The following is a 20,285-nucleotide window of genomic DNA, read 5'->3' as shown; positions in this document are numbered from 1 at the left end:
CCCATTATCCACTGTGTATTTATACCTGTGTTCTCTGTTTGTCTGTTGCCAGTTCGTCTTGTTTGTCAAGTCAAACAGTGCGTTTGTTCTCACCTCCTGTTTTTCCCAGTCTCTTTTTCTCACCATCCTGGTTTTGACCCTTGCCTGTCCTGACTCTGAGCCTGCCTGCCTGACCCCTGAGCCTGCCTGCCGACCTGTACCTTTGCCCCACCTCTGGATTATTGACCTCTGCCTACCCTGAGCCTGTCTGCCGTACGGTACCGTTGCCCCACCTCTGGTTTACTGACCCCTGCCAGCCTTGACCTGTCTATTGCCTGCCCCTGTTGGATTATTAAACCATTGTTAATTCGACATTGTCTGCATCTGGGTCTCACCTTCATACCTGATATAAATAAGTTCAGGAGTAAAAATGTGCTTAACTCACATAATAAGTTGCATGGACTCACTCTGTGTGCAACAACAGTGTTTAACATGATTTTTGAATGACTACCTCATCTCGGTACCCTACACATACAGATACATCCCTGGTCTTTGGTTGAATCTGTGTTTGAAATTCACTGCTCGACTGAAGGACCTTCTTCAGTCGAGCAGTGAATTTCAAACACAGATTCAACCAAAGACCAGGGATGTTTCCCAAGCCTCACAAAGGGCACCTAATGGTAGATGGGTTAAAAAAAAGCAGACATAGAATATTCCTTTGAGCATGGTGAAATTATTAATTACACTTTGGATGGTGTATCAATACACAGATTGACTACAAAGATACAGGCATCCTTCCTTACTCAATTGAAAGATATGAAGGAAATTGCTTAGGGGATTTCACCATGAGGCCAATGGTGACTTTAAAACAGTTAGAGTTTAATGGCTGTGATAGGAGAAAACTGAGGATGGATCAACAACATTGTAGTTACTACACAATACTAACCTAATTGAAGCCTGTACAGAATTTTTTTTTAATTCCAAAATATTTGCAACAAGGAACTAAAGTAATACTACAAAAAGTGTTGTTTGGGGCAAATCCAATATAACACATTACTGAGTACCACTCCATATTTTCAAGCAAATTGGTGGCTGCATCATGTTATGAGTATGCTTGTAATCATTAAGGACTGGAGAGTTTCAGGATAAAAAAAAGAAACGGAATGGCACTAAGCACAGGTGAGAACCTAGTTCAGTCTGCTTTCCACCAGACACTGGAAGATGAATTCACCTTTCAGAAGGACAATAACATAAAAACACAAGGCCAAATCTAAACTGGAGTTGCTTACCAAAAAGACCGTGAATGTTCTTGAGTGGGCGAGTTACAGTTTTGACTTAAATCTGCTTGAAAATCTATGGCAAGACTTGAAAATGGTTGTCTAGCAATGATCAACAATTAACTGGACAGAGCTCGAAGAATTTAGAAAATAATGATAGACAAATGTTGTACAATCCAGGTGTACAAAGCTATTTAGAGACTTACCCAGAAAGACTCACTTGTAATCACTGCCAAAGGTGATTCTAACACTCATGGGTGTGAATAGTTATTTTAAATTGAATTGAAAAAAATGTCTAAAATACTTTTTCACTTTGTCAGTATGTGTTATTATTGGTAGATGAGTGCACAAATAAATACATTTAATACATTTTGAATTCAGGCTGTAACAACAAAATGTGGAATAAGTCAAGGGATATGATTACTTTCTGAAGACACTAACTACTGATGTACACACCTTTCCTATTCATATACTGTCCATACACACCACTATATACTTAAATATTTATATTCATTGCTCGTTCTGAAATTTATTTTTTTATTTTGGGGATTTGTGTGTATTGTTAGGTATACTGCACTGTAACTAATTGATTTGATTGAAAATATGAATCACAATGCATATAATTGTTTATATCATATAATTTACTTTAGATATCAAGGTTTGGCCCAAATCTGTTTTGAGTCCAAATGAAATGAAATACATTGAATTGCCAAATTTCTGAATTGAAATAGAATTGACCTCTCCCCGTGCAGTTTGCCAATAACCCGTCCCACTCTCATAATACAGCTTGCACACACTCCCCCCCCTCTCTCTCTCACCCTGCAGTTTGCGTCGGTGGAAGCGTGGCGATCCCAGCAGGTTGTTCTTAAAGGAGTTGAGGCGTGTCCTCCAGTGGGCGGAGCTACTGGCGGCCATCCCCCCGCTGCCTCCAGGGCTGGAGGGCGGGGTTAGGGAGAGGGATCCGCCCCCGCCCACACCCCCGCCGCCTCCCTCCGCCCGCGAGGAGGAGGAGGACGAGGAGGAGGAGGGAGGGGTGGGCGGGGGGTGCTGGGGGTGGTGGACGGGGGTTCCCAGGGGGGTGGGGAGTGGAGACCCCTGAGGGGTGACCTGTGGCACAGGGGCAGAGTTAGGATAGACGTTCTTAGTGACCAACTTAAAGACGGAGGGGGCGGGGAAAAAGAAGCGAGGGATGGGGGAGAGGATGGGTGAGGGGGGAGTTTGGAGAGGTAGTGACTTCATGGACTGGAGGTGAGGGCGATCGGAGAGCCCTTTGGAGGGCAGAGTCTGGGTTTTGGGGTCAGGCACGGTCGTCCGTTGTGACGGCCGGGGAGTGGTGGCACTTCCTGGTTTGGGGTCTTTGGAGTGGGTGGTGGAGGCGGAGGTGACTTCTGATTGGCTGAAAGTGAAAACTGGGCTCTGATGCGTGGGAAGAGAAAGGACAGAGAGATGGAGAGGAAGGAAGGAGGGAAGGAAAGATGAAGAGAGCAATGGTCATGAGTTATGATTTATGAATATACTATAGACTTCTGATTGTACTTACATTTCTAATTGTAGGGATTTATCAAATGAATATTCTGTTATTCATCTTATGTAAATTTAATAGCATCCATTTTGAATAAAGGTCCAGAGACCCTTTCAATTTGAGGGCTAATATGTGATCTTACCGGTGTGTGCCTCTATTTGGAATGTGTATGTGTGTGTGTGTGTCTCTAGTGTCTGTTATGGGTAATGGCTCAGAATGGGACAGTATGAGGGTGATGGACAGTCTCAGAACAGTTACAATTACACTTCAGTACAGAGAAACACAATCAAATCACAGTAGTGTAGATGTGCAGTAGCACATTTCAACATGAACAAAAGGTAGTCTGTACAAAAATATACTGATATTACAGGTATGGTGTTTTATAAATTCTTCAGTAGAACCACCTCAATAATAATCAGGTAGTGTAAATGTGTCCATTTGTAAAAGAGTTGGCCAAGCATAGACTTACCCTGGGACTGCTGAGAGGACTTGATGAGAGCCCTGTTGAAGCGCCACTGACTGAACGAGACCTGGAGGACAAAAATCCTAGTATCAGAGAACACTGGTACAGTAACACATAGCATAGTCTCCCTTATGGAAAAACCACATGAATTTCACGTGATCTTATGTGAAGTTAATGAGATAACATGTGGCAACGTGATAAAATGAAACTACACGTCACAACATTTCAAAGTTTTCCACATGTGAAAGTGCAAATTCAATTTTCACGTTAAAGTTTTTCCACGTGCAATTCCACATATGGGAGTTTGATTTTCACAATTGAACTATTTACATATAAAAGTGCAAATTTGTTTTTCACATCTGAATCTGCCATTCACATGTGAGGTGAAAACATTTTACTCTTCTCACATGTGAAAGGGTGGTGTTAGCATGTGAACTCTATATTGAATACATGTGAAGAACTGACCTAATGTGCCTCTTATTTTATCCATGTAAAAATGTCAGCTTAATTTCAGCTTCACATTTTTTTTTAAAGGGAAGTAAATAAATGGTATGGGGGTTTTAAGGTAAGTGGTAGGTTGTTGAGTTAAAATGTGTGTCACGGCCCTTCTGCATTGCAGGGGCGGTTCCTCCTGCAGGCAGAGGGTCGTTAGTGATTGGAGCCACCTGGGCTCAGGGTATTTAAACTGCTTCACTAACCACTTTTGTCTCTCTCTCTGCTCCTCCAGGTATGATCCTGTTTTGTTTGTTCCTTTGTAGTTTTACATAGTTTTCACTCAGTCATATTCACACACACAGATTCACGCATCCCTGCACTTTACATACACCCTACATTATGATACTTCCACACCTCATTCCTTTTTCTTTGTTTAAAGTTAGTTTTGGTTTAGAATAAAGAACCTTTTTGATTGGCCTATACCTGTTGTTCGTGTCCCCTCATTTTTGTCACAGGCTATGAGCCGGCCTGTGACATGTGTTATAAAAAAAAAGGTCACAAATCTTTCATCAATGACAATATGCTTACATTTGACATGTTCACTTAGTACTGACTTTTCAATATGACCCAAGATTGGATTTGAACTCACAACCTCTGGATTACGCTGATCTTGCTACTGCACCAGAGTCTGTAGCAGTCTAAGAAGTCACATACACATTCATTACCTATAATACATTTCTGCACATAGAAAACGAGTGTCATCTGCACTGCTATTTTAGTTATCATTTAATCTGACTATTCTCTCATCATTGATATAATTTACTTTTTTCAGCAATTTGAGAGTTTTCTGTATAGTTGTCTAATGTTGGTGGGGCATATTATTCTGTTTTAATGTTACTACTGAATATAAATATAATCGTTTTTCTTGACTGTATTATACAAAGCTGAGATTTACTTTTAAGTCCAAAGTGTAGGAATACATGTGAAATCAGTCATTGACACAGACATGGTGGTGTAACAGGAAGATTGTAATACTGTGACACACGGGATCGTGAATACAAATCCTAGTTGAGGACCTGTTGAAAAATAATTACTGTATAAATAACCATACACAACGTAATCAAGTGTGGAAACCACTGCAGCAATTTTGTGACATCCTATTAACTTTTTGTTTGCAGGTCATCACGTGAAAATCCACATGTGAAACTTCGTGAAATATCACGAAGTGTTCCAAAACCACATGGTTTCACATGTGAAATAGAATTTTGCATGTGAAATCATGTGGAACTTTCACATGTGAAATTATGTTTTTTTCCATGACAACATTGGTACAGTACCACATAGTATGGTCCACTAACAGACTACACAAAGCATATATATATACACACACACACACACAGTGCTGTGAAAAAGTATTTGCTCCCTTCCTGATTTCTTTGCACATTTGTCACACTTAAATGTTTCAGATCAAACAAATTTAAATATTACAAAGATAACCCAAGTAAACACAAAATGCAGTTAAGTGATGATTTTATTTATTAAGGGAAAAAAGCTATCCGAACTCTATGTGAAAGAGTAATTGCCCCCTAAACCTAATAACTGGTTGTGCCACCCTCAGCAGCAACAACTGCAATCAAGCGTTTGCGATAATTGGCAATGAGTCTTTCACATCGCTGTGGAGGAATTTTGGCCAACTCTTCTTTGCAGAATTGTTTTAATTCAGCCACATTGGAGGGTTTTCGAGCATGAGCCCACCTTTAAGGTCACGCCACAGCATCTCAATCGGATTCAAGTCCGGACTTTGACTAGGCCACTCCAAAACCTTCATTTTGTTTTTTAAAGCCATTCAGGAGGTGGACTTGCTGGTGTGTTTTGGATCATTGTCCTGCTGCAGAACCCAAGTGCACTTCAGCTTGAGGTCACAAACTGATGGCCGGACATTCTCCTTCAGGATTTTTTGGTATAGAGCAGAATTCATGGTTCCATCAATCACAGAAAGTCATCCAGGTCCTGAAGCAGCAAAGCAGCCCCAGACATTCACACTACCACCACCATATTTGACTGTTGGAATGATGTTCTTTTTCTGAAATGCCATGTTACTTTTACGCCAGATGTTACTTTTACGCCAGATGTAACGGGACGCACACCTTCCAAAAAGTTCAACTTGTGTCTCATCAATCCACAGAATATTTTCCAAAAAGTTCATCAAGATGTTTTTTGCCAAAAGTGAGACTAGGATTTTTGTCCTCCAGGTCTCGTTCAGTCAGTGGAGCTTCAACAGGGCTCTCATCAAGTCCTCTCAGCAGTCCCAGGGTAAGTCACGCTTGGCCAACTGATCTTATCATGCTTGACCAACTCTTTTACAAATGGACACACATTTACACTACCTGATTATTATTGAGGTGGTTCTACTGAAGAATTTATAAAATACCATACCTGTAATATCAGTATATTTTTGTACAGACTACCTTTGTTATTTTTGGTCAGCAGTGGTTTTCGCCTTAGAACTGCAGTGGATGCCGTTTTTGCCCAGTCTCTTTCTTATGGTTGAGTCATGAACACTGACCTTAACTGAGGCCTGCAGTTCTTTAGATGATGTTGTGGGTTCTTTCGTGACCTCTTGGATGAGTCATCGCTGCGCTTTTGGGGAAATTTTGGTAGGCCGGCCACTCCTGGGACGATTCACCATTTTCTCCATTTGTGGATAATGGCTCTCACCGCGGTTCGCTTGAGTCCCAAAGCTTTAGAAATGGCTTTGTAACCCTTTCCAGACTGATAGATGTCAATTACTTTGTTTCTCATCTGTTCCTGAATTTCTTTGGCTCACAGCATGATGTCTTGCTTTTTGAGATCTTTTGGCCTACTTCACTTTGTCAGACAGGTTCTATTTAAGTGATTTCTTGATTCAACAGGTCTGGCAGTAATCAGGCTTGGGTGTGGCTAGTGAAATTGAACTCAGCTTTCCAAAAACTGTGATTAACCACATTAAATTCATGATTAAACAAGGGGGGGCAATTACTTTGTCATATAGGGCCATGAAGGTTCGAAAATTTTATTAAGGGAAAAAAGCTATCACTTAACTGAATTTTGTGTTTATTTGGGTTATCTTTGTGTAATATTACAATTTGTTTGATGATCTGAAACATTTAAGTGTGACAAATGTGCAAAAAAATAAGAAATCAGGAAGGGGCAAATATTTTTTCACAACACTGTATATATGGTGTGCATGTGTGTCTTTATGTGCGACCTGAGTGTGTGTATGTGAGGTTCTTCAAATAGCCACCCTTTGCCTTTGACAGCTTTCCACACTCTTGGCATGCTCTTAACCAGCTTCACTTGGAATGCTTTTCTAACAGTTTTGAAGGAGTCCCTACCTATGCTGAGCACTTGTTGGCTGCTTTTCCTTCACTGTGTTGGGTCATTGTCCTGTTGAAAAACAAATGATACTCCCACTAAGCACAAACCAGATGGGATGGCGTATCGCTGCAGAATGCTGAGGTAGCCATGCTGGTTAAGTGTGCTTTGAATTCAAAATAAATCAGACAGTGTTAACGACAAAGCACCCCTACACCATAACACCTCCTCCATGCTTACGGTGGGAAATACACATGCGGAGATCATCCGTTCACCCACACCTCGTCTCACAAAGACACGGCGGTTGGAACCAAAAATCTCCAATTTGGACTCCAGACTAAAGGACAAATTTTCACTGGTCCGTTGCTAATGTCCATTGCTCGTGTTTCTTGGCCCATCAAGTCTCTTGTTAATGGTGTCCTTTAGTAGTGATTTCTTTGCAGCAATCCGACCATGAAGGCTTGATTCACACAGTCTCCTCTGAACAGTTGATGTTGAGATGTGTCTGTTACTTGAACTCTGTAAAGCATTTATTTGAGCTGCAATTTCTGAGGGAGGTAACTCATGAATTTATCCTCTGCAGCAGAGGTAACTCTGGGTCTTTACATTCCTGTGGCGGTCCTCATGGGAGCCGGTTTCATCATAGCGCTTGATGGTATTTGCGACTTCACTTGAAGGTTCAAAATTCTTGAACATTTTCATATTGACTGACCTTCATGTCTTAAAGTAATGGACTGTCGTTTCTCTTTGCTTATTTGAGCTGTTCTTTCCATAATATGGACTTGGTATTTTTACCAAATAGGAGCATCTTCTGTATACCCCCCCTTACCTTGTCACAACACAACTGATTGGCTCAAATGTATTAAGGAAAGAAATTCCACAAAATAACTTTTAATAAAGGCACACCTTTTAATTGAAATGCATTCCTCATGAAGCTGGTTGAGAGAACACCAAGAATGTGCAAAGCTGTCATCAAGGCAAAGGGTGGCTATTTGAAGAATAGTTTTGATGTCTTCACTATTATTCTACAACATAGAAAATAGTAAAAATAAAGAAAAACCCTTGAATGAGTAGGTGTTCTAAAACTTTTGACCGGTAGTGTATCTATGTCTAACCTCTGGCTGTGTGCGGAGGTGTCTAGCGCCCTGCGCGTGGGTGTGGGGGAGCCCTGCTCCGTCACACTCAGCACCTCCAGACTCTTCCTCTCCGGCCGGCACCGGCCATGACGGGTTAGCATGGGAGAGTCCACCCGTTTCCTAGGGGGATCTGCTGGGAGACCTTAGAACGGTTAGAATCCAGGTCTCAGAGGTACACAGAACGGTTAAAGCACCTCTAACTTATGAATTTGTTGTACATTTTTGTCACAGGACAATTACTTTGAAGTTTACTTGCAGCTCTTTTATTTTGAAACAGAATCGCCAGATGTTGCTTATTGTTGCTAGCTTCACAGATACCTATCAGTAAGTCCGATTTGTCTAGAAATAGAATGTTCCAAATAATTTCTTAGAATGTTATGTTAGAATAGAATATGAATAGAATGTTTCTGGGAGTGTTCAGAGCACACGGTGGACACTTCGGGGTAATCAGAGTGTCCAATAAGTGTAGGTTAGGAATGTTGTTCCTTTCTAATATATGTTGTCTAAAGGTTTTCTAATGTTGTCTAAAGGTTTTCTTTCTAACCTATATCGTTCCTGGGCGGCAGGTCTTCGTCCTCACAGCTGGGGTAACGCTCTTTCCTGTCCAAGAGGAGGTAGTAGATCATCTTCTCCTGGTTGTCTCTTGGAAAACGAGAGAGAGAGCGAGAGAGAGAGAGAGAGAGAGAGATCGTAAGAGACATTCAGGGATTGAAAAAGAGTGTTGCGATATCTAGGGTTAATATCTGAACAGAATATAATTGTTTTATTAACAATAACGAAACAGTTGTAGTAGTATAGTTACAGCATGAATAGTTCACTCAGAACTAGAGCATAATGTGAATGTGAGAGTTGGAGGGACAACAGTAGAAGGAGAAAGAGCCATTGTTAATATCTTTGGTCATGTTTATGCTTTGCCAGAGTGATGTAACATTTGACGTGCCAAAAAAGCAGATTAGATTGGTCAGTCAGTCGAGAGAGAGAGAGAGATATTAAAAAGAGGAAGAGGAAGGACCCTGTCCAAACACTCCACAAAGTCCTATTTCCAAAGGTCAGATTACCTTTACTTTATCCTATTCCTACTTCTAATAAAGAGGTGCCAGAGACACTAAGAGAGAGATCAATAGTTCGTTTCCACAGCAACCAGTGAATGGTGACACTACAGGGGCCACATCAAGGGACACTCATCGCAGGTCCCGGGTCAGCTTTCCCCAGTCTCTAAAAGCACCCAAGAGAGTACTCACTCCTCACACTGCAGGTCCTGGGTCAGTTTTCCCCGGTCTCTGAAGCAGCCCAGAGAGTGCATGCTGTCCAGTACATCGGGGTCCAGCTCTGTCAGCGACACAATCCTCTTCACACACACACGCCTGGGAGGAGGCTGCTCCGGACACGGCTCGTTACGACCACCACTGACAAGGGAGAAATATGGAAAGGGGGAAAGAGATAGTGTGAAAAGAGAGATAGATCGAGATAGAAAGACAAATGGAGGGGAGAGAGTACAGATGAGTGAAGAGTTCCGTGAACAAGGTCACATACACAAGCAACTCAACTGACTGTTTCTTTTATTCTTCTATTCAGAGAGAAGACAATGATACGTTTTTTAAATTTAACCTTTTTTTAACTAGGCAAGTCAGTTAAGAACAAATTGTTATTTACAATGACTGCCTAGGAACAGTAGGTTAACCTCCTTGTTCAGGGGCAGAACGACAGATTTTTACCTTGTCAGCTCAGGGATTTGATCTAGCAACCTTTCGGTTACTGGCCCAATGCTCTAACCACTAGGCTACCTGCCTAGTGTCAGAGAAAACCAGCTGTGGGTGAGAAAGTAGAGAAAATAGAGTAGAATGGGATGAGTGTACTTACAGATACCAGGAGTGTTTTTGTATTGCTTCTAGCTGTAAGAGAACACAGACACAGTCAGTTAGTTACCTAAACAGAACACAGAGTACTCCTACATCTAGTCAGTACCGTGAGTCTCTCCCCCCCACCCTTTTTTCCCCCTCTCCTCCCCTCTCCCATACCGTGAGTCTCCTGTCAGGGTTGACCTCGATCATGCCTTTGAGCAGGGCCTGGCTCTCCTTCGCCCCATCATCATCCTCCCTCTCTCCATAATCCCCTTCCCTCTCCTCTCTCCCTTCCACCATCCTCACCCTCTATCCCCCTCTCCTCCCCCATACCGTGAGTCTCTTGTCAGGGTTGACCTCAATCATTCCTTTGAGCAGGGCCTGGCAGTCTGGGGGGATGAAGTGGGGCATGTGGAACACCCCACTCTTCACCTTCTCAAGGAGCTGACGCAGGTTGTCATGGTCAAAGGGTAGAGCTCCCTACACACACAGGAAAGGAGAAAGGGGAGTTACAGAGCGAGAGACAGAGGGGAAGAAAGATGGAGAGAGAGGAAGAGGTTCTTACCACCAGAAGTGCAAAGAGGATAACGCCACAGCTCCATACATCTGCCCTGCGACCATCATACTTCTCCCCCTGCAATACAAGAAGACGGCACTACACTCACTTAGAATAAAATATATTCACTGTTCAATCATACAGTATATACACACACATATTGTAGGTGCATGCACCTTGACAATAACAACAGACACTTACCCTGATAACTTCTGGACATGCATAGTGAGGAGATCTGAAATCATTCAGAAGAAAGAAAATAACGTTCTTAACATTCATAAACATACTGTACATCACTAAGGACACCCGCATGCAGGAACACACAGTACTCACCCACAGCTGGTCTCTAGCAGGCTGTCCCCCACCTGTAGGGAGGCCATGCCGAAGTCAGCTATGCGGATGTTGTTCTTCTCATCCAGGAGCAGGTTCTCAGGCTTCAGGTCTCTATGACTACACACACACACACACACGTTAGAGAAACAGGTCTATTCTCTTCTTTCACTTCTTTTTTTACCTCTCAATCTCTCTAGTTTTAAATAGATTGATTTAAAATTGTGGCTGTGTATACAGTTGAAGTCGGAAGTTTACATACACCTTAGCCAAATGTCGATATAGGACTCGTTTTACTGTGGATACAGATACTTTTGTACCTGTTTCCTCCAGCATCTTCATAAGGTCCTTTGCTGTTGTTCTGGGATTGATTTGCACTTTTCCCACCAAAGTACGTTCATATTCTAGGATACAGAATGCGTCTCCTTCCTGAGCGGTATGATGGCTGTGTGGTCCCATGGTGTTTATACTTGCGTACTATTGTTTGTACAGATGAATGTGGTACCTTCAGGCGTTTGGAAATTGCTCCCAAGGATGAACCAGACTTGTGGAGGTCTACAATTTTTTTTCTGACGTCTTGGGCTGATTTCTTTTGATTTTCCCATGATGTCAAGCAAAGAAGCACTGAAATTGAAGGTAGGCCTTGAAATACATCCACAGGTACACCTCCGATTGACTCAAATGATGTCACTTAGCCTATCAGAAGCTTCTTTTTCTGGAATTTTCCAAGCTGTTTAAAGGCACAGTCAACTTCTGACCCACCTGAATTGTGATACAGTGAATTATAAGTGAAATAATCTGTCTGGAAACAATTGTTGGTAAAATTACTTGTGTCATGCACAAAGTAGATGTCCTAACCGACTTGCCAAAACTATAGTTTGTTAACAAGAATTTTGTGGAGTGGTTGAAAAACGAGTTTTAATGACTCCAACCTAAGTGTAGGTGAACTTCCGACTTCAACTGCATATATACAGTGGGGAGAACAAGTATTTGATACACTGCCGATTTTGCAGGTTTTCCTACTTACAATGCATGTAGAGGTCTGTAATTTTTATCATAGGTACACTTCAACTGTGAGACGGAATCTAAAACAAAAATCCAGAAAATCACATTGTATGATTTTTAAGTAATTAATTAGCATTTTATTGCATGACATAAGTATTTGATACATCAGAAAAGCAGAACTTAATATTTGGTACAGAATCCTTTGTTTGCAATTACAGAGATCATACGTTTCCTGTAGTTCTTGACCAGGTTTGCACACACTGCAGCAGGGATTTTGGCCCACTCCTCCATACAGACCTTCTCCAGATCCTTCAGGTTTCGGGGCTGTCGCTGGGCAATACGGACTTTCAGCTCCCTCCAAAGATTTTCTATTGGGTTCAGGTCTGGAGACTGGCTAGGCCACTCCAGGACCTTGAGATACTTCTCACGGAGCCACTCCTTAGTTGCCCTGGCTGTGTGTTTCGGGTCGTTGTCATGCTGGAAGACCCAGCCACGACCCATCATCAATGCTCTTACTGAGGGAAGGAGGTTGTTGGCTAAGATCTCGCAATACATGGCCCCATCCATCCTCCCCTCAATACGGTGCAGTCGTCCTGTCCCCTTTGCAGAAAAGCATCCCCAAAGAATGATGTTTCCACCTCCATGCTTCACGGTTGGGATGGTGTTCTTGGGGTTGTACTCATCCTTCTTCTTCCTCCAAACACGGCGAGTGGAGTTTAGACCAAAAAGCTCTATTTTTGAATCATCAGACCACATGACCTTCTCCCATTCCTCCTCTGGATCATCCAGATGGTCATTGGCAAACTTCAGACGGGCCTGGACATGCGCTGGCTTGAGCAGGGGGACCTTGTGTGCGCTGCAGGATTTTAATCCCTGACGGCGTAGTGTGTTACTAATGGTTTTCTTTGAGACTGTGGTCCCAGCTCTCTTCAGGTCATTGACCAGGTCCTGCCGTGTAGTTCTGGGCTGATCCCTCACCTTCCTCATGATCATTGATGCCCCACGAGGTGAGATCTTGCATGGAGCCCCAGACCGAGGGTGATTGACCATCATCTTGAACTTCTTCTATTTTCTTCTATTTTCTAATAATTGCGCCAACAGTTGTTGCCTTCTCACCAAGCTGCTTGCCTATTGTCCTGTAGCCCATCCCAGCCTTGTGCAGGTCTACAATTTTATCCCTGATGTCCTTACACAGCTCTCTGGTCTTGGCCATTGTGGAGAGGTTGGAGTCTGTTTGATTGAGTGTGTGGACAGGTGTCTTTTATACAGGTAACGAGTTCAAACAGGTGCAGTTAATACAGGTAATGAGTGGAGAACAGGAGGGCTTCTTAAAGAAAAACTAACAGGTCTGTGAGAGCTGGAATTCTTACTGGTTGGTAGGTGATCAAATACTTATGTCATGCAATAAAATGCAAATGAATTACTTAAAAATCATACAATGTGATTTTCTGGATTTTTGTTTTAGATTCCGTCTCTCACAGTTGAAGTGTACCTATGATAAAAAATTACAGACCTCTACATGCTTTGTAAGTAGGAAAACCTGCAAAATCGGCAGTGTATCAAATACTTGTTCTCCCCACTGTATATATATATATATATATATATATACACACACTGCTCAAAAAAATAAAGGGAACACTTAAACAACACAATGTAACTCCAAGTCAATCACACTTCTGTGAAATCAACCTGTCCACTTAGGAAGCAACACTGATTGACAATACATTTCACATGCTGTTGTGCAAATGGAATAGACAACAGGTGGAAATTATAGGCAATTAGCAAGACACCCCCAATAAAGGAGTGGTTCTGCAGGTGGTGACCACAGACCACTTCTCAGTTCCTATGCTTCCTGGCTGATGTTTTGGTCACTTTTGAATGCTGGCGGTGCTTTCACCGCTCTAGTGGTAGCTCTAGTGGTAGCATGAGACGGAGTCTACAACCCACACAAGTGGCTCAGGTAGTGCAGCTCATCCAGGATGGCACATCAATGCGAGCTGTGGCAAGAAGGTTTGCTGTGTCTGTCAGCGTAGTGTCCAGAGCATGGAGGCGCTACCAGGAGACAGGCCAGTACATCAGGAGACGTGGAGGAGGCCGTAGGAGGGCAACAACCCAGCAGCAGGACCGCTACCTCCGCCTTTGTGCAAAGAGGAGCACTGCCAGAGCCCTGCAAAATGACCTCCAGCAGGCCACAAATGTGCATGTGTCTGCTCAAACGGTCAGAAACAGACTCCATGAGGGTGGTATGAGGGCCCGACGTCCACAGGTGGGGGTTGTGCTTACAACCCAACACCGTGCAGGACGTTTGGCATTTGCCAGAGAACACCAAGATTGGCAAATTCGCCACTGGCGCCCTGTGCTCTTCACAGATGAAAGCAGGTTCACACTGAGCACATGTGACAGACGTGACAGAGTCTGGAGACGCCGTGGAGAACGTTCTGCTGCCTGCGACATCCTCCAGCATGACCGGTTTGGCGGTGGGTCAGTCATGGTGTGGGGTGGCATTTCTTTGGGGGCCGCACAGCCCTCCATGTGCTCGCCAGAGGTAGCCTGACTGCCATTAGGTACCGAGATGAGATCCTCAGACCCCTTGTGAGACCATATGCTGGTGCGGTTGGCCCTGGGTTCCTCCTAATGCAAGACAATGCTAGACCTCATGTGGCTGGAGTGTGTCAGCAGTTCCTGCAAGAGGAAGGCATTGATGCTATGGACTGGCCCGCCTGTTCCCCAGACCTGAATCCAATTGAGCACATCTGGGACATCATGTCTCGCTCCATCCACCAACGCCACGCTGCACCACAGACTGTCCAGGAGTTGGCGGATGCTTTAGTCCAGGTCTGGGAGGAGATCCCTCAGGAGACCATCCGCCACCTCATCAGGAGCATGCCCAGGCGTTGTAGGGAGGTCATACAGGCACGTGGAGGCCACACACACTACTGAGCCTCATTTTGATTTGTTTTAAGGACAGTACATCAAAGTTAGATCAGCCTGTAGTGTGGTTTTCCACTTTAATTTTGAGTGTGACTCCAAATCCAGAGTTCCATGTGTTGATAAATTTGATTTCCATTGATAATTTTTGTGTGATTTTGTTGTCAGCACATTCAACTATGTAAAGAAAAAAGTATTTAATAAGAATATTTCATTCATTCAGATCTAGGATGTGTTATTTTAGTGTTCCCTTTATTTTTTTGAGCAGTGTATATGGCTCTGACCATATAGAGTGGCTTTGTATACACTGACTTATCAGTTGAATCCAGGTGAAAGCTATGATCCCTTATTGATCTCACTTGTTAAACCCACTTCAATCAGTGTATATGGGGAGACAGGGGAGACAAGAAGGATTTTTAAGTATTGAGACAACTGAGACATGGATTGTGTAGATGTGCCATTCAGAGGGTGAATGGGCAAGACAAGATTTAAGCGCTTTTGAACGGGGTATGGTAGTAGGTGCCAAGCACCCTGGTTTGAGTGTTTCAAGACCTGGAAAGTCTTTCTGGGGTTTTCACGCTCAACAGTTCCCCCTGTGAATCATGAATGGTTCACCACCCAAAGGACATCCAGCCAACTCGACGCAACTGTGGGAAGCATTGGAGTCAACATGGGCCAACATCCCTGTCGAACGCTTTCGACACCTTGCAGAGTCCATGCCCATACGAATTGAGGCGGTTCTGAGGGAGGTGCAACTCAATAAGAAAGGTGTTCCTAATGTTTGGTATACTCAGTGTTAATCGTTATATAAAGTATATTGCTGTATATACTGCATTGCTGTAGTGTCTGACCATCGAGTGGCTGTGTATATATTGCTGTACACAGTATATGCTGTAGTGTCTGACCATATAGAGTGGCTGTGGCAAAAGTCAAGCGCTGAGATGATCTGTCTGAAGAACTTCCTGGCCTCTTTAGGTGTCAGTCTCCCCTTCTTCACCAGGTAGTCAAATAACTCTCCTCCTGAGACATGCTCCAACACCAGATACCTGGGAGAGGGGGATAGGGAGGGAGGGAGGGAGGTAGGTAGGGATAGAAAAAAGGGGGGGTGATTGAAGGAAGTGGGAGAGAGAATGACAGGGAGGGAGGGATCAAATGCTGTATGTTCAAGCTATATACCCACTGTACATGCTCATACATACACTCATGCACTCTGATGTGTACATGCTTGAACATAGTCCTGTATAGGCCTGTTCATATGCTCACACTTTCAGTACAGCACCAATTATCACTCACACACAATCATGCGCGCACACACATACAGTTGAATTCGGAAGTTTACGTACACTTTAGCCAAATATATTTAAACTCAGTTTCACAATTCCTGAAATTTAATCCTCATAAAAATTCCCTGTCTTAGGTCCGTTAGGATCCCCACTTTATTTTAAGAATGTGAAATGTCAGAATAATAGTAGAGAGAATAATTTATTTCAGCATGTATTTCTTTCATCACATTCCCAGTGGGTCAGAAGTTTACATACACTCAATTAGTATTTGGTAGCATTGCCTTTAAATTGTTTAACCTTTCTGGCGCAGGCAGTCCGCTAGCGACCCATCTCGACACCATCCGGTGAAATTGCAGAGCACCAAATTCAAAATACAGAAATAGTCATAACAAACATTCATAAAAATACAAGTGTTACACATCGGTTTAAAGATTAACTTCTTGTTAATCCAGCCGCTTTGTCAGATTTCAAAAAGGCTTTACGGCGAAAGCATACCATGCGATTATCTGAGGACAGCGCCCCGCTTACAAAAGCATAAACATTTTCCAACCAAATAGAGGAGTCACGACAGTCAGAAATAGCAATAAAATTAATCACTTACCTTTGAAGATCTTCATCTGGTTGCAGTCACAAGAGTCCCAGCTACACAATACATGTTTGTTTTGTTCGATAAAGTCCCTCTTTATATCCCAAAAGCTCAGTTTTGTTGGCGCGTTTTGTTCAGTAATCCACTGGCTCAAAGGCGGTCAAAACATGCAGACGAATACATCCTCATAGTACCGGTAAAGTTCGTCGAAACATGTCAAACGATGTTAATAATTAATCCTCAGGTTGTCAATTGTCTAAATAATCGATAATATTTCAACCGGACAATAGCGTATTCAATAGAAAAGAAAAACAACAAAGGGCGAGCACTTGGTCATGCGCGCAAACCAGCACTGCATGATTCTACAGTCCACTGACAGAAAGGTCTCATTCTTCTTCATTTTTCAGAAAACAAGCCTGAAACAATGTCTAAAGACTGTTGACGTCTAGTGGAAGCCATAGGAACTGCAATCTTAGAGTGTTTTCTATCCAAATATACCAATTATATGCATATCCGAGCTTCTGGACCTGAGTAACAGGCAGTTTACTTTGGGCACGCTTCTCATCCAGACGTCAAAATACTGCCCCCAAGCCAAAAGAAGGGTCAAACGTTTCGGGTAGCCTTCCACAAGCTTCCCACAATAAGTTGGGTGAATTTTGGCTCATTCCTCCTGACCGAGCTGGTGTAACTGAGTCAGGATTGTAAGGCCTCCTTGCTCGCACATGCCTTTTCAGTTCTGCACAGATTTTCTATGGGATTGAGGTCAGGGCTTTGTGATGGCCACTCCAATACCTTGACTTTGTTGTCCTTAAGCCATTTTGCTACAACTTTGGAAGTATGCTTGGGGTCATTGTCCATTTGGAAGACCCATTTGCGACCAAGCTTTAACTTCCTGACTGATGCCTTGAGATGTTGCTTCAATATATCCATATAATTTTCCTTCCACATGATGCCATCTAGTTTGTGAAGTGCACCAGTCCCTCCTGCAGCAAAGCACCCCCACAATATGATGCTGCCACCCCCTGTGCTTCACGGTTGGGATGGTGTTCTTTGGCTTGCAAGCGTCCCCCTTTTTTCTCCAAACATAACGATGGTCATTATGGCCAAACAGTTCTATTTTTGTTTCATCAAACCAGAGGACATTTCTCCAAAAAGTATGATATTTTTCCCCATGTGCAGTTGCAAACCGTAGTCTGGCTTTTTCATGGCGGTTTTGGAGCAGTGGCTTCTTCCTTGCTGAGTGGCCTTTCAGGTTATGTCGATATAGGACTCGTTTTACTGTTTATATAGATACCTTTGTACCCGTTTCCTCCAGCATCTTCACAAGGTCCTTTGCTGTTGTTCTGGGATTGATTTGCACTTTTTGCACCAAAGTATGTTCCTCAATAGGAGACAGAACGCATCTCCTTCCTGAGCGGTATGACGGTTGCGTGGTCCCATGGTGTTTATACTTGCGTACTATTGTTTGTACAGATGAACGTGGTACCTTCAGGCGTTTGGAAATTGCTCCCAAGGATGAACCAGACATGTGGAGTTTTTTCTGACATCTTGTCTGATTTCTTTTGATTTTCCCATGATGTCAAGCAAAGAGGCACTGAGTTTGAAGGTAGGCCTTGAAATACATCCACAGGTACACCTCCAATTGACTCAAATTATGTCAATTAGCCTATCAGAAGCTTCTAAAGCCATGACATCTTTTTCTGGAATTTTCCAAGCTGTTTAAAGGCACAGTCAACTTAGTGTCTGTAAACTTCTGACCACTGGAATTGTGATACAGTGAATTATAAGTGAAATAATCTGTCTGTAAACAATTGTTGGTAAAATTACTTGTGTCATGCACAAAGTAGATGTCCTAACCAACTTGCCAAAACTATAGTTTGTTAACAAGAAATTTGTGGAGTGGTTGAAAAACGAGTTTTAATGACTCCAACCTAAGTGTATGTAAACTTCCAACTTCAGCTGTACATGCATGCTCGCACTTACGCACATACATACACAGACATACACACAGTATATTATTGAGTTTTAGTACAGTACAAGAGACAGGCAGAAAGAGAGGGAGAAAGAGTGTGAGTGAGAAAAGAGCATAATATACTTACAGGTACTTGTTATTCTCATAAACATCATGCAGCTTCAGCACATGAGGGTGCTCTATTAGTTTTAGAATAGCTATCTCCCTCTCCACCTGGAGATAGAGAAAGAGAGCAAGAGATAGGGAGAGAGAGAGAGAGAGAGAGTGAGGAGATAAAGATAGCAGGAGCAAGAGGGGAAGAGATAGAGAGAGGGAGAGAGAGAGCGAGCGAGAGTGTGTCAGTGAGTGAATGTGACAGAGAGTTTGTATACACACGGTTCATAGCCTATACACACGGTGCATAGCCTATACACACCTCAAATAACCCAGAAGTAGAATACAAAGAAGAACCAAAGAGGAAGAAAAAGCTGATGATATATTGTATATCAATACCTTAATTATTAACGACAGCACGCTGGCTGTCTATATAATGTGCTTCTACAAATGCATATTAGCAGGCTCCTGGCTCTCTCTGTAGGCTACTGGACCTTCAGAAGGACAGACTCAGAGAGCGTCTGAGTCCCAATTTGCACCTTACTCCCTATAAAGTGCACTACTTTTGACCAGCGCCCATGCTCTGGTCAGAAGTAACATATGATGTAGGGAATAGGGTGCCATTTGGGACGCAGGCAGCTTCTCTGGGTTCATACCTTCATAAGGACAGACTCAGACAGCTTCTCTCGGTTCACAATCTTTATGGCCACCTTCTGTCCCGTAATACAGTGGACTCCCAGCTTCACCAAACCTGGGAGAGAGAGGGTGGAGGAGGAGATGGGGGGGAGTGAGAGAAATAGAGAGAGACAAAGACCGAGATAGAGAGAGCAAAATAGAGCAGAAAGAAAGAAAAGCTTTGAGTTTGTCTTGTTTGTTTTAGTTACCTTTATTTTCAACACAGCTCAATTCTCATTAATAACAAGTGAACCAGAACCAGACCATACAGGAGACACAGGTGGAGCATGACCTCACCCATACCATATTGACTTGACTATGCAGAACCTAATGGTCTAATTCAGCGACTGCAGTCTACATCAATCTGTTTACAGTTCAACCAGTTCAATACACTAAGTCTACACCAGCCTGTTTCCAGCACTGACATCTGATACGACAAGTCTACCACTTACTCACCAAAACCTCTATAATAAACCAAGCAATTTCAGTCTTCTCTATCGATTTAAATTCAAATAAGCTGGTCACATTACACAGGTCTAAAAAAGTCTACCGAGGGCCAGACTCCCAGACCAGGATTAAGTCTACTCCTAGATTAAAAAGCATGCTCAGTGGAGAAAGTATTGTTTAGTCCAGGAATAGAGAATAGACTTAATCTGGGACTGGTACATCAGCCCTTAATAGATCAGTTCAATCTGCTAGTCCAGTCTCCGCCGTCTAGTAGCCTACTTTACTATGGTGGAGGGTCATTTAACTCCAATATAAAGGTCCGGTTTCCCAGACACAAATTAAACTTAATCCTGGACTAAAAAGCCCTTTCAATAGAGAATGAAGCCCTGGACTAGGCTTAATC

The 20,285-nt window shown here is 42.9% G+C and overlaps 1 protein-coding gene across 7 annotated transcripts in view; it reads right to left on the bottom strand.

Moving 5' to 3' along the window:
• Positions 1-20,285, bottom strand: part of LOC139578862 (serine/threonine-protein kinase BRSK2-like) — a 28,834-nt gene that overhangs the window by 6,568 nt on the left and 1,981 nt on the right. Inside the window, exons 2-14 of one of the 7 annotated variants that reach the window (XM_071406967.1) lie at positions 19,417-19,511; positions 18,795-18,880; positions 15,732-15,872; positions 10,897-11,013; positions 10,765-10,798; positions 10,573-10,641; positions 10,341-10,487; positions 10,027-10,058; positions 9,408-9,572; positions 8,711-8,808; positions 8,146-8,308; positions 3,248-3,308; positions 2,075-2,672 (exon numbers count right to left, since the gene is read on the bottom strand). In XM_071406967.1, the coding sequence (XP_071263068.1) occupies positions 2,075-2,672; positions 3,248-3,308; positions 8,146-8,308; positions 8,711-8,808; positions 9,408-9,572; positions 10,027-10,058; positions 10,341-10,487; positions 10,573-10,641; positions 10,765-10,798; positions 10,897-11,013; positions 15,732-15,872; positions 18,795-18,880; positions 19,417-19,511 (1,806 nt within the window). Of the gene's footprint in view, positions 1-2,074; positions 2,673-3,247; positions 3,309-8,145; positions 8,309-8,710; positions 8,809-9,407; positions 9,573-10,026; positions 10,059-10,340; positions 10,488-10,572; positions 10,642-10,764; positions 10,799-10,896; positions 11,014-15,731; positions 15,873-18,794; positions 18,881-19,416; positions 19,515-20,285 lie in introns of those variants that run through there. The other 6 variants (XM_071406970.1, XM_071406968.1, XM_071406972.1 and 3 more) reach the window with 6 other exon arrangements.

Source organism: Salvelinus alpinus, chromosome 6 (assembly GCF_045679555.1).
Source record: "Salvelinus alpinus chromosome 6, SLU_Salpinus.1, whole genome shotgun sequence".
NCBI classification, from domain to species: Eukaryota; Metazoa; Chordata; class Actinopteri; order Salmoniformes; family Salmonidae; genus Salvelinus; species Salvelinus alpinus.
The sequence above is the reverse complement of the archived record's forward strand: the minus strand, read 5'-3'. Positions and strand labels throughout refer to the sequence as shown.